The sequence below is a fragment of the Malus sylvestris genome, chromosome 9 (assembly GCF_916048215.2).
Source record: "Malus sylvestris chromosome 9, drMalSylv7.2, whole genome shotgun sequence".
Taxonomy (NCBI): Eukaryota; Viridiplantae; Streptophyta; class Magnoliopsida; order Rosales; family Rosaceae; genus Malus; species Malus sylvestris.
In genome coordinates, this window is record NC_062268.1 from 14,936,342 (window position 1) to 14,951,755 (window position 15,414).

The 15,414-nt window shown below is 35.9% G+C and overlaps 2 protein-coding genes across 2 annotated transcripts; both read right to left on the bottom strand.

Moving 5' to 3' along the window:
• Nucleotides 1-2,139: 2,139 nt before the first annotated feature.
• On the bottom strand, nucleotides 2,140-2,605 carry LOC126633824 (auxin-responsive protein SAUR71-like). The gene is made up of 2 exons (XM_050304372.1): nucleotides 2,294-2,605; nucleotides 2,140-2,184 (listed from the first exon to the last, which is right to left on the bottom strand). The coding sequence occupies exons 1-2, from the start codon at nucleotides 2,603-2,605 to the stop codon at nucleotides 2,140-2,142; spliced, it is 357 nt and encodes a 118-aa protein (XP_050160329.1).
• A 4,586-nt stretch (nucleotides 2,606-7,191) lies between these two features.
• LOC126583917 (auxin-responsive protein SAUR72-like) lies at nucleotides 7,192-7,736 on the bottom strand. Its single transcript, XM_050248460.1, has one exon. The coding sequence runs from the start codon at nucleotides 7,711-7,713 to the stop codon at nucleotides 7,357-7,359; it is 357 nt and encodes a 118-aa protein (XP_050104417.1). The 5' UTR covers nucleotides 7,714-7,736; the 3' UTR covers nucleotides 7,192-7,356.
• Between the last annotated feature and the right edge of the window lie 7,678 nt (nucleotides 7,737-15,414).

Sequence of the window (15,414 nt, forward strand, 5' to 3'; positions counted from 1 at the left end):
CACCTGATATGTCAAATTAAATTATTATTTTATTATATTATAAAATAATTAATTAATTTAATAAAAGACATTTAATAATTATTAAATCAGGACCATTCACATTTTTTTTCTTTAACAAAAGAGGACCATTCACTTACCTCGATTGAACAAAAGAGAATGGGTCAACAACAACACTAATTGCAATAATGATTAAACCAATAAAAAATTAATAGAAAGTATTAATAATTAATTTTGAAGCTGCTGTCAAATTTAACAGCAACCCTTTTATTGTCAATCCATGATATCATCACATAGGATTTGACATTTCAGTTGGAGAACATTAGTGTGGTTTTTTTTTTACTGTTATAACTTATGTTGACATTTTAACATCTCCTTTAAAGATGTTCTAATTAACATCAAATAAAAATTTGACTCATCAATGGCTCCAAGCCCTACTAGCCAATGTATGTCGGGGTACCAACAAACGTTTTGCCAATGCCACCATGATCGATTTGCAAATTGGTAGAAAATTGAGCACAAATTTTGTGTAAATCAAGAAAGATAACTTATTTAATTTGATTTTTTTTCAAAACATTTATTGAGAGGTGAAGCAACCCATGGGATAGTACCTGTTCATCAAGAACAAGTTGGAATATAAGAACAAAAATGAAGGGCTAATCAGCCTTTTTATTCACAGAAATTAGTAAAATAAATTAAAAATAAAGATGGGTATATTAGAAGAAATGGTTTTCTGGCCCACGGCAATATGGGCAAAACAAAGGCTGGGTCCATGACTGGCAACAACCGGTACAAGTTGTGACAAGGTTAGAATGCGACATCAAATGCTTGTGCAGACAAGGTTGGAGAAAATAAAATTTTGCTCACGTAGATGCCAACTGTTTCTTCTGCATTTTCGAGCTTGATTTTTCATGGGTTTCTTTCTGCTGTCATAAAAATAGGAATGTAATATCCACACATATTTTTTTACTTTTCACAAACTCTTTATTAATTTCTGTTATTTGATCTAATGATCACCGGAAATTAAGAAAGTGTGTAAGAAGTAAAAAATGATGTGTGGATAGCATACCGATATCCACACGCCTCATTTTACTTCTCACACACCTCTTATTAATTTCTATCCTTTAGTATTCTTCAATTCATCTGATTCGACGATCGAAAATTAAGATGATACGTGAGAAATAAAAAATGATGTGTGGATATCACACCCTTAAAATTATAACAAATATTAAAGGATCCAATTCCAACTGCCATATACATATAGTTCTAGAGTAACGCTCAAGTTCTCCGTTTATCCTCATTCCTACTACCATGCCCACTAGTTGGTAAATATTGTGTGAAGATTGACCATCAATTCGGGTTGGCTATATTTTTATACATTGACATGTAAATCGAAACGTGATAATATTTCGTAAATTTTTCCTACGAAGATTGTATTTTACGACCATTCTTCACACGCTAATTACGTAAACAATTGTAAGAGAGAAATGTTGCATGTGCTCGTAGTATGCAAGAATTTTTCTGTAATGCGAATTGCTGAGCTACCGCATATAACTTTATCGTACATTATAAAAATCTGATTATTATCCTTTTGTTATATATTTGTGAATTTTGAGTTGGTGATGATCATTTTGGGCTCTGAATTATATACTTTCCATTTTCAAATAAAATAGGCAATTGTTTTTTACTCACTAAAGTAAGGGTAGTACTATTTACACAGTTCTTTTTATTTCTCACACACCCTCTTAATTTGCAGTCATCAAATCGAATGAATTGAAAAATATCTATGATAAAAAATTAGTAAGAATGTGAGAAGTAAAAATGAGGGTGTGAATATCACTGTCCCTAAACTAATGCCTCAAAGAACAAGCACAGTTTGCTCTCCACTCCTTGAAGACTGTAGATTAAATATGCAGAGTCCGCATGGTTTTCGAGCAGAACCTGCAGATTAATGAGCAGACCTGCAGGCCATCTATCAAGATGCAGAACATCCAACTCATGAAAATTATTAGCTAGAAAAATAAGCCGGCCTCCAACCGCTTGATTAATAAGTTTATGAACACGTAAAAAATACAAGTTCAAGTAATTAATCCTTGCACAAATAAAAAGAATGAACATAATTTTCATTTCACAAGCCAAAACTCAGAAGAGAACAGCGCAATTTGACACCAGCATGTTAATCCCCAGCTAACATGAAGGAACAACGAAAATATGTAACTGATATATAAAAGCATTTTTAAAATACATCAAACAATGTACTGAAAAACTCATGACTAACTAATTAAACTGGTTCAACCTTGTAAATTTTGGGTTTGGACCGTTTGATCATCCAGTACTCTTCAAAATCCTTGGCCTCGTATGGAATCCTCAAAACTCCATCATTAGGAAAACCATATTCTTCAGCTGATCTATGCAGCAGCTCAGAGAATTCCACATGATGAAGCAACGTCGTATGAACCATGAAACGCTTCGTATCACCATATACTCCAACACAAACAGGAACATAACCTTTTGGTGTCACTGAATTATGGCTTTTTAGTCTTTTTAATCTTTGTACTCTTGGAGCTCCGATCAATTGGCTCAAAACCTTGCTGCTCCTCACCCCCATTAGCAAATAGCTAAGTTCTCTCTTCATCTTGAGTTCTGGATCACTACTTCAGTTATTTTAGTAGTGAATTTTAAAATATATAGGTATACTCCACTAGTACAAATTTAAGGCCGTGCGTACTTTGCGTCCTTTCTTACATTCTGATGAATTAGACGTTGATCGATGATTTTTTTTATTGGTCATTAACTTGATGATTTGTGATTTGTGACATGCATCTGGTCAATATCAAATAAATTGGTAAATGTTGATGTACATTTGTCTTAAGTGGAGGCAACATGCCGTGACTATACAATTGAAAATAGCTTTGATAATTTAAGAAAATAATGTTTACACTCTTTTTTTATCCTTTCGTATATATCTGTTTATTTTTTTTATTTATTTTTTTTACATTTATTCAATTTAACACCTAGTGTATACAAAATCACACTTATAACAAAACAAAAAATTGTGTAGAAGTCATTTTCCTAATTTTATTTCTGTGCCTACTATTTTACTCTGTAGTTGACACATATATTGATCTTGAATCAACCAGATTATAATATTTTATGTCTTTGCCGTCTACGTTGCCGACCGTCTGTCTAAATATTTCGAAATCTTAGGCTATATAATCTTCCAAGGTTAATCATGCAGATAACTAATACAAAACTGTAAGGGTGCATATAAGACAATTGAGTCTGTTTCCTTTAATTTGTTCACATATTCACCAAGTACAAGAAGGAACCTTATTTGTACTGAATGAAAATTTGTTTAGGACAAACCTTCTTCTTCTTTTCCTTTCTTTTTTAGGAGTTTGGGACAAATCTTAAGTTCAAAGTATTAAATATTGGATTTGTCAAAGAAAAAAAAAGGTATTAAATATCCCAGCTAGCTACATGAGGGGTGAGGTGATAACAATAGAGTTGCAATCAAAGTTCTGAAAAACGTTAGACACTAATTGAGCAGCAGGAGCCTTGGTAGATTTACATAAACAAATTTATTATATATTATATAAATTAGTTAAATTTACTATATATAATATACAAACAAATATTTAATAACATATTATTTTAAAGGATTCTTACATATTATAACATATAAGTTTTTTTTTTGTCAGAAAATAAAATTTTTATTAAAGAGAAAATTATACAAACATAAAAAAAATCCAAGCCGAAAGAGATCAGCAACTGAAAACATCTAATAAAAGAGTCGCAGCAAGTTGGGTGAGTTGCAGCAAAATAATATGCCTAGACTGCCACATAGCACTGCCTAAGGGCTGGTTTGGTATTGCTGTGCTTTGAAAAAAAGCTGCTGTGAGAATAAGCGGCTGTGCTGTGAGAATAAGCGGCTGTGAAATAAATCAGCAGAGTGTTTGGTAAACTTTTTTGTAAAAGTGCTTTTGGGAAAAAAAGCAGTCTAATAGTGGATCTTTTCATTAAAGAAGCACTGTAGCTCCGTGTGCTTTGAAAAAAAACCAGTTTTCCAAAGCTACAAATAGCAGCTTCAGCTTTTTCCTTTGATTTCAGCTTATTCTCACAGCAGCTTCCAAAATAAGCCATTTTTTTTCAGTTTACCAAACACCTAAAACCCTCACAGCCTTTTTTCATGGGTGCTTTTTTTTTAAGCACCTCACTCCCAAACTAGGTCTAAATCATCTTCGCCTTAGTTAAACATTTTAGCCCAATTGTCTTAATGGAGTTTTACTAATAGATCCCGTATGTACAAACGAAACCCAAAAACAATGCCCCACTTATATATAAAAACATAAATACAAGCATTTACTTGCAAATAAACCCTACACTCGCCTCTTTGCCTTAAAAGCATATGGAGCAGCCGTCTCCATTCTCATCCCTCTAAACCCTAATGATGCCGTTTCCATTTTCTCCTCTTCCACTATTTATCTCTCTCTTCTCACTCTCTCTTCCCTCTTCTATGCACAAACAATGAAATGTAGAAATTTCACCAATACAATATGAGATTGGGACTTCCAGATCCAGTAAAAAAGTTGTAGCGAGTTGGGACAGTTATAGCAAAATAATCCCCCTAAATTGCAGCATGGCACCACCTAAAGTGCCTAGGCAACCGCCTAATCCTCTCTGCCTTAGTTGAACATTTTCGCCAAATTATCTTAATGTAGTTTTACTAATGGATCCCTGTATCTACTTACGTGCAATTGTTATTAGTGACCCTGTTCCTCTTAGTTTGGGCAACTCTTGCAGACAGAGTATCTTTGAGTGAGTCTTTTCTTTCAAAAGTAGTATTATATATAGTTTCCATATTTTTGTTTGTGTTTATTTGTGTGACATATGCCATATAACTTGGAAAATAATAAATGCCTACGGTTACTACCTTATTTATTATATTGCAAGTATAAACTATGACATGTACACATTTGTGATTTTTCTACTCATTATTAAAAGTATGCAAGGTGTCACCTTTAGTTGTATTGTCCAGGCCAATGATAAGCTTCATGTGTATGTTCACATGCACCGTTTATGCTCACTTTTAATATAGAGTAGGTGTCAGCCTGTCCCTAGTTTTGCATTAGGCAACTAGGACATGTATGTGAGCGCATAAAGCTAGCTTCATGTAGTACTAGAATGTAAATTACACAGTCAACCTATTCATGTAGTGACTTTACATGACTTGTGTGCTTATATGATCCGATGAGCAATGACTATTTCCTATAAACATTGCTTTTACTATTCTATACCCGTATCTTTTTATTACTACATTTATTGGGTGCTGTACAATATACTTATGAATAGGATGTGATTTTGAAAAACTATACTTGTTTTATAGTGAGGTATCACCATTGCTTTAACTATTCTATACCCGTATCTTTTTATTACTACATTTATTGGGTACTATACAATATACTTACGAATAGTATGTTATTTTGGAAAATTATACTTATTTTACAATGAGGGGTTACAACTTTACGAGAACAACAATTTTTACAAAATTTAACTTTTCGGTCCACTCACCTTTGTTTTTCGTCTCTCCAAGACTTAGTATGAGTGTTCTTGTGTTGATGAAGATTACTGGTAAATTCTGACCTACACTTCTGTTAATGTAGGTTCCTTCAGTTGTTTAATGTGTCCATCATCTGGGGATGAGAATATTCTTCACTTTATTACACTCTTATCTATACTTTGACACATCTATTTTGTAATAAGAGCCTAACCAGCATATTGCAGATTCTTGCTTTGTTTACTTAAGTTTTTTATTTATTCACACCCTATCACTTTATGGCTTCGTCACCTTCCAGGTGTCACCTAACACAACTCGACTCAGGTGTCCATATGGACATTTAAGGTCAAGATGTGTCACCCAAGTTGGGATCAGAATTTTTTATGAGTTTAAGAAGGTTATTCAATTGTAGAGTATTACTTTAGAGAAATTTTACTGTATCCAACTATTACCATTTTGTAAATATGTTTTAGTTAATGTGGCGGAAGATATATTTTGCTTTGATGATAATGATGTCGATGACTTGGGACTTTGAATTATACTCTCCTTGGTAAAATTAAAGAAAATATTAAGGAGACCATATTTTTAGACCATATGTTGTAAACCATATGATGTGGTTGTGGAGCAAAAAATAATCCAAAAAATCTTGGAGCTAACACGTGAACTTTTTCCCGAAGAAGTCAAGTATGACCTCATTAAATTGCCGATACCCACATTTAATCCACGCATACTTCAGCATTCCTGAAAAACCTAGGTAGCTGACTACAATCTCATCAATCTTGCATACCCCTGGCAAAGAGAAAAGTCAAAAGTATTAGAGATAAGACTAAATCCTATCTTTAAACTCCCCCAATTGAAGATCAACTCAATTAATCAAGGAATCACAATCATATCCATTACAGGATCTTTCAAAGATAATCCCATGATATTCCATCCTACAGATAACTCATCTTGGCCAATCAGATGGATACACATGTCAAGCCAAACCCTACACATGTGGCCGACCTAGCTCCTATAAACACCCCATTTCCATCAATGTCTGATAAACTTTTGTTATGCACTTAAGCCCCAAACTTCCTCTCTTTTTAGAGAAACTGACTTAGGCATCTAAGATCCATTGGTTAAATCCCCCCCCTCGGGGGCCACTTCTTGGGTGCGTGAGGCTTTGGCCTTGAGCAAATGTGTTTATTTGTTTTATAGGTACAAATTCGTCAAGATAGAAGATGACAAATTTTTGCTACCACAGTAGCAATTAATGGTTGGATTCCTTTTTTAATGATTAAGGCAAGAATCCAACGATCAACTGACACATCTTGTTATTTAAAATACATGGTTTAAAAATATGATCTCTTTAACATCACCCTAAAATTACTATGCAATTGTTTGTTACTCACTAAAGTAATGTCTCAAAGACCAAGCACCATTCAGTTTCTTTCTCCACACCTTCATGAAGACTTAGATTACTGTGCAAAGACTGCAAGGCTTTTGTGTAGAGCCTACAGAGATTATCCAGCAGAGTCTGCAGAGTATCATGATAGAAAATATCCCAGGGAGAAATCCTAAACCCTCTTTAACATTAACAGCTAATGACTTTTTTGACTTTTTTGACACCAAAATCAAATGCAGATAATTAATCCTTACACAAATGAAAAAGAATGTACATAATTTTCATTTCACAAGCCAGAAGAGTATAGTGCAATTTGACACTAGCATATTAAAATCCCCAGCCAACATGAACTTAGCAATGAACATATGTAACTAGTATATACGATCAATTTTTCTAAATAATTTCATCAAACAATCTAACAGAGTAATTGAACTGGTTCAACCTTATAAATCTTGGGTTTGGACCTTTTGATCATCCAATGATTCTCAAAATCCTTGGCCTCGTATGGAATCCTCAAAACCCCATCGTTGCAGAAACCATATTCCTCAGCTGACTTATACAGCAACTCCGAGAAGTCTGCATGGCGAAACAATGTGGTAGGAACCATGAAACGCTTCGTATCCCCATCCACGCCAACACAAACAGGAACATAACCTTTTGGTGTCATTGAAGGAGTGTTTTTCACTCTTTTCACTGCTGGAGCTCCGATCAACTGGCTCAACAACTTGCTGCTTCTCACCCCTGTTAGCAAATAGGAAAGTACTCTCTTCATCTTGAATTCTAAATTAGTGCTGCAGTATTTGTTTGAGTAGTGATTAGTACTTCAACTATATATATATATAATGGTACACTCCCTAGCAGTACAAATTTAAGGCCAGCCGTACTCTGAGCTCTTGCTTACATCCCTATTAGACGTTGATTAACGATATTTTGTTAGGTCATTAACTTGATGATGGTGATTTGTGACATGCATCTTAATTAATACTCTATAAATTGTAGATGTTGATGTGCATTGTCTTAAGTGTAGTTAGACATGCCGTGACTACAATTTGAAAATAGCTTTTATAATTTTATTTCTGGAACTAATATTATTTTACTTTGTAATAGCCCGCATCTTGAATCTACAAAATTATAATATTGTGTTTTTGCCATTTGGGTTATCTATATGATTAAATCAATGAGATTAATTAATTCAACCTTGCCGACCTTCAATCTATAAATTTCGAAAGCTAGGCTAATAATCTTCCAAGGTGTCTAATCATGCATATATAACGATAAGGTGCATATGAAACACTTGAGCCTATTTCACGTATTCACCAAGACCACGTACAAGAAGGAAGGTCCTTATTTGTACTCGATGAAAATTGATTAGACAAATATTAAGTGACAACTGACAAGTATTAAATATTAAGGAAACGATATGATTTCATTAATGAAAGATAAAAGGTATAGAAGCCAAACTACAAGAGGTTCGGTGGACAATCAGAGTGGAGAATCCAAACTAATCTGTTGTTATATAAGGTACCGATAGGTGGACAATCAAAGTGGAGGATCCAACCTAATCTTTTGTTATATAAGATTAGTTAGCTATTGTTAAGTATTAGTTGTCTAGTACAGTTGCATAAAAAGCCTTGTAATTAGTTTATTAAGAAAATTGAGGATCCACTAAAAAATCAATTGACAATATGAGAAGTAGATCAACTTATAAATACATGTGAGTCCCTCTTCTCATCAATGTGGGATTCATTTTCAACACCCTCCTCACGTGTGTGAATTTTCAAACCTAACAAGTGAACAACATAAAACGAAGGTGGCGTTGGAGCGCATGTGGCCATTGGGTTTCAGAAACGGGACAACCTATATTAATACCATGAAGAAAGTTGAGGTTTCATTATAAAACTAATTAACAATATGGATAATAGCCAAACTTACAAGCACATGCAGAGTCTGTCCTCCCATCGTGTGAGATTCATTCTTAATACCTCCCCTCTCATGTGCGACTTTTCAAGCCTAAGAGCACATCCACCCCTAAAAAGTCTTCTGAGCAATAGGCAACTTAATCCATCCAAGTGAACAATAACTACCCTTAGTGAATTTCCATCCTGTAAAATGATTGCCTAGGCAATTGATATTAAAAAGTGAATAAAAATAATAATATTGTTGTAGGCATAATTTATTGAACAATTATGGAGGCCATAGAGAAAGGGGTGCAGCGGCAACAGAGAGAAAGTGAGAGATGTGTAATTGTGAAGTGTGTGTTATTCTACCCCATTGTGCCTTTATTTATAGTAGTAAGGAAGGTTAATTCCTTACCCTTTAGGATTACAACATTTAAAGGTAATCTACTCCTAATAGGAATATAAGATACATTCCCATATCTACTAGGATTTACACAATCACATTCTTAATCTAATATGGCTGCAACACTCCCCCTCGAGTGTAAATACTCAAGTAAATGGCGCATCAGGTCTTCAGTGATGAAGTAAGTACAATTGATGAAGTCATCGGCACAATGAGCTAATGTGAGTCTCAGATCAATGGAAGAATGCATAAAAAAAGTAAAACTCACAAAACCTTGCTATGGTAAAACCCAAGGTGGGAGAAAAAACCATAGTCTAAGGAGAAAAGTGAGAAGTTGCATTAAGTCAAAACTATACGTCTTTTGGACACAAGTAAAAGAACTCACAAGGGTATGATCAGCTCAAGATGGGTGCCTCGTTAAAACCTAGTTAGGTAGCAAAAACTTAGTGGAAAAAATGCTCCTAATCATAGGAAAAAATAGTACATTAAGATCAAGTGAGTATACTTCTGGATACTCCCCTGAGTTTGACATAACTTCCAAATGAGAACTACAAGCATTGCATATGAATAGTTAGGCATACCAATTCCTCGGACAAGCTTCTGGAAGGTTGACTTTGGCAGTGACGTCATGTAGAGGTTGGCAAGGTTGTCTGGGATCGGCTTGCATGACTTCAATATCCTGATGCTTTGCTAATGTGATGTAGACGCAATATGTCTTGGCGTTGACTTCGTTGATGTATCATGTCTTGGTCGGGTGGATACATTGGCATAGTCTTCATGGATCGACGTTGAGACTCAACGATGGATGAAAACAACAAGTACTTCGAATATGCTTAACAAGAACTCATAACCATGTCTCACTTGTGCCGTAGTGAAGTGAGGTGAGTCTTGGAACGATTCGAAGGTTTCACAACTAAGGTCACATCGTGGACCTCCAAGATATTGCGATATCCTTAACAGTAAAAACATAACCATTTGGGGATTTTTCCTTGTACGAGTTTGATAAGTAACATGCGTCAGCATAACAAACAAGGCAAGCATCATTTCGAGGATCAGGGGGGTTGGATCTGCTAGAGTTGCGTTGGGATTTGCCCTCGTAGTACCTTCTGGGTACGTCTTTAATACCAATTCAGTGGTTGCGTGTAGGCACGGTGCTGCATCTTTACCAAGATTAACAGCGAATGAGATGTCCTGCCTAAATACAATGAGCTAAGTACAACGAAGCGCAAAGTTGAACTTTAGATATGGAATTTTGGATTCCATAACCTCTTCAAGGGTCTCATTTACATATAAAGTATGGACGATCAAAGGTATACTCAAAAGGTGACACTTTCGGGGTGTAGTTCAACTGGTAGACCAAAATACCGTCAGAACAACGCTTGAACTTCAGGTCAAGACATAAACGAGTTTTCCTAATATCCTTCATCTCAAATTCCATCTTCAGGTGTGAGGCAATTTTCTCAAGCTCTTCTAGAGTTTTAGTAAGATTTGTGTTAACGACATAAACTGTAACTCTAGTAATTTGGAATAAGACTTCATAGTTTAACATGCAAGAGAATAATTCATCCCTGACTGATCAAATAATCAAGTAGACGGGTATACCACATTCGTCGAATTTTTCAATCCATAAGTGAACGCCTCAAAACGAGTTAAGAGAGTGTTCCGTGGTTTGGAACTATATGAACCAGTCCATGTCAATCTCCGTATCTATATCCCTATGGAGAAAACACTAACCACATTTCATAATGTTGCTATCAATCACATGACGTTTGAGAGAAACCTTGCGCCGTAAGGCGTGCATTATATCGCATTATTTCATTCATCTCATAATACTTTATTTCCTACTTGTAACATAATAGGGTTACCTTGGGTAGTGTAGGAACGACAAGTCCAAACACACTTTGGTAAGGAATTTGACCTGGATTGTAATTTCGATTGTCCAATTAATTCTACGTTGTCACTTAATCAACATAATACAGTTCGATAGCATCGCTTTTCATTTATGTCGGTAGCTACCATATAAGTGAAAACATCATCGATGGTAATCTCATTTCAATTCCATTTAGCTCACCCAAACTAGTATACTAGACCAAGAACTTCAAGTCTCGGGAGTAATCCGGATTAATCTCATAAGATGGAAATGATTTGAGAGAGCGATCAAGTATGGATTTATTGTTATGTCGTGTCTTCCTCTTCTAGGGGAGTGAATCCTATGAACTGAGTGATATGTCGTGCTCCAGGCTAAGACAGATTGGTTGGCTATCAACCAATGTACCGAACCATCCAATAGGGGGCGTCCAAACCATCCAACATGGGCAGCACACCCTCCAAGGATGTTGACTCGATGTCCGTTAAGTACGTCTATCCTTCCAGGCATGTTTGCAGCTGGTATATGATCTTGTCACTTCAGCTAGATCAAAGGAATGCGTCTGGGGCAACATTCTGAAAGCTAGAATTTATCGCACTTGCTTATCACACTTGTGCGGTATGGGGATCAATATGAGACATAGTGGGCAACCTCCACACAAATTTGCGTCATTCTATAGGAACATTGACGTTCTTATCTCCCCCTAACGGCGAGAAGACGGTCTCATTAAAGTGACAACCCGTAAATGAGTGGTAAAGAGATCATGTACAAGGGCTCGAAGAAAGCTAGTGTGAAGGAGAATCATAATCGACAAAGATTCACACCCTTCTTTGAGAACCCATATTGGTATGTTGCGGCAACGCAACTTAGCACATGGAATGCACACCCAAATGCGTAAATACAAAAATCACCATGTTCATACCCAGTAACCAACTGTAACGTCATATAGGTTGGGTGGCAATGGGTCTCAAGGCAGACCAACATAACTGCATACAAGATTGCATAGCCCTAGGTAAAAACAAAAAACTTGGTACATTCATTAAAATTCAGGCGATCATTTAAATTGCACTTTATGATTAGTAGGCGAGGCTCTTTGGGGTGAACATGGGAATTTGATGTTCAATTATTAACCCAAAATACATGCAATACTTTATCGAAAACCGTCGATATAAACTATTCGGCATTATCCAGTCTCCTGGACCTTAAAGGATAAGTATGGTGGTGAACCTTTAACGGCCAAAGGGTTTAGCAGCAATATGTGTGGACAAACATATGACCAGTTTATCGATTCATCAACCAAAACCATAAGTATTTATATGGTCCATATTTTGGTTGGATTAGTCCACATATATTCCCTTGAATCCACTGTGAAAAAAGGGGTGATTTTGTATCTTTGCGAGGAATGATATAGAAAATCAATTTTCCTAATGAGCAGGCTTGGCAAAGTGTGCTAGTAGGCACAAGATCCTTACTTCGGGTAAGGAGATGCGTAGTAGCATCATTGGTCGACCTAAGTGTCCTAAAAGGTCATGCCAAAGCAACTAAACTGCTCAACCACCAGCTCTAAGCCGGCCATATGTGGTGTATTCCCAGTTGGGAGACAACCTATTTGCCCCAAATCAAAGTTTTAGGCTTATTCTTGGAAGTGGTGCAAAGATATTCACTCTATTTTCTTCAGTGGTTTCATTTATGATCATTATCATCTTGAATATCCTTAAAAGCTCAACGATGGGGAGAATTTAAGGTCCCTTAAATGGTAATTCAGTACCATACAACGAGGAGCGTGCCAATGCTCTTAATCAGGTTGGATAGACCTGAAGTCGTTGTTAGAGATATGATTTAGGTGTAAAGTTAATGTGCGTAGTACGCATTCGCCCAGACAACTAGCTTTCCCACATTCCTACCTAATCACGTGTTGAATTGAATTGGTCACATGTATTAAGAAACATGGTTCAATTAACTCATATTCGAAGGCAATATCAATAAGATTATCTATAAGTAAAACATACACCAAAGTTGAATCCAAGAACATGGAAAAATGTTCACAAAGTAAATGGTTTACTGAGGGGATTTGGCCAACAAGGCCATCCATGTCAAAATTCTTCTCTTCCAACGATGTTTGGTGGAGCAAAATTAGTCTCACATATTGACTACTAGAATGGTACTCCTTAACAACATTGGTAGGGGCACCAACATGTGCATAACCAATGATCTATTCCATCGATACTAAAGTAGATACTACAGGGTTGAGGTTCGAGAATATTATCCTTCATTCTTGAAGTTTAGGTCTTAGGTGCCAAGGAGCACGCTTCGGGAATGATGCCACACATTGGCAGTCCCTGATTCTACCATAAGTTTGTGACAGTAATCTGATCCGAGAATTTGGTAAACTTCCACTTTCTACACTGCTGCTTCAAGGGCAAGTTAGAAACATGGAAGGACGAGAAAAGTATTCTCCAGTCAAAATTCAATCGGATTTATAAACTTCAGAATTGTACTCATTCATGGACATAATCATGGTGTGCTTCAGGTAATGTCTTCCATTATTAAAAGGTACATAGGAGTGAGCCAAAGAGCCATGAAATCCTCATTTAGGAGGTACTTCCGTTTATAATGCTTCGGGCATAAGTCTTCGAGTGAAAATCATGGCAAAGGCTTATTCAGCTCTTTCATGCCATTGTTGGCTACAATGGTTTCTCAGTTTCTTGATAGTCAAGTAGAGATTCACATCTTGTACCCCACACAAAGTGGTTTCTGTTAAAAATGTCCAAATAAGAGAAATCGAACTTGTGACGATTCAACAATCCATCGAATTGGAGGGAACAAGATTGTGATTAGTGTTATGGGAAGGAATCATCCATAAGCATTAAAGTTAGAACATTCAAGTTTTAAGACATGGTTTTCATGAAAAACGTCTAGTTTTCATGGGTGTATTGTTTTATGAAATCTTCAGGTTTCAAAGGCACTAAATTTGAAACTATAGGTTCAATTTAGTGTATGAACGTTTAGTTCATAAAAAAGAGGATCATGCAAGAACACGGAATGTAATATGCTGATTTAAATGTAGTGGATTTGAGGTTCTTCGGGAACTCAAGTGTTAGAGCTTCATTACTATGTCAACAGTTCAAAGAAGAGAAATAAAATATTGAATCGTTAATGTCCAAAAGTGAGCTTCAGGCCAATAATTTTGGATTAATTATCAAATTAATAGACTGCAGGTCATTTTTAATTAATTCAATAAATCGAGACCATTTAGGGTCGATTGTAGAAGTAAAAATATAAAGATTCAGGCCATATTTTGAGCTAGATGGCTGCAGGCCATACAAAAGAAAAAGCCTAAAAAAGATTGGTTAAGACCATGAAATTGGGCACCAAAATAATATGGGTGTGGGTTTAAAAAAAATAAGCCAAAATATGGCTTTAGGCCAAGAACAAGAGGCAACCCAGCATTGGATTGCTGGCTGTTATCCAATTTGCAAAGCCCAGCAGCAGCAAGCTGCGAGTTAGGCCATGTGCGGTTGTTGTTGGCAGCCCAATATCTTGCCAAAGCAAGCAGGCCGCTTGCTGCAATCAGAGGCCAAAAAGAAAAAAAACAATATATATATATATATATGTGTGTGTGTGTAGCCCATAAGACAGGGCGGCCCAAGAAGCAGAAGCTCACAGCTACAGGCTGATTGAGGTGGGGCACGGCTACTATGCAGGCCGAGATGGTCACAAGATTTAGCAGGCTGAGGGAGAACAAAGGAATAAGCCCAGTGATAATAACCCAGGCATCAAGCCTGGTTTGTAACACTTGCAGTATACCCAAAGGGATGTTGCTTTCACTGGATGTCGAAATGACGTCGTCCCAATCGTGGCTCAAGGCTCCTTCAAGCCGAGGCTTCGACATCAATTCCCAATTTTTTTCTTTCTTTTTTTTTCAATTTTTTAGGGTTTTTAGAACCCCTAAAAAATCATGCTTCTAATTTTTTTTTTTTTTCAATTCTTTGACTCACAAATTCCACATAGCATAATTGCGTATTGCATGAACAAATATATATATTGACAAAATATATGAAACATATACAATATATATATATATATATATATATATATATATATATATATATATATATATATATATATTGGAAGGAAAATATAAACATAAGGGAGGTTCATGCATCATGGAGAATGTTTTCATGCTTCAAGGTCATTTCAAATATCTTACTTTATTTTAAGCATACCTGATTGGCAGAAAATAACAAAAACCTTTGAATTTGTAGAATTTCCTTCTCAGAAAGCCAAGATTGCATCTCTATTGCG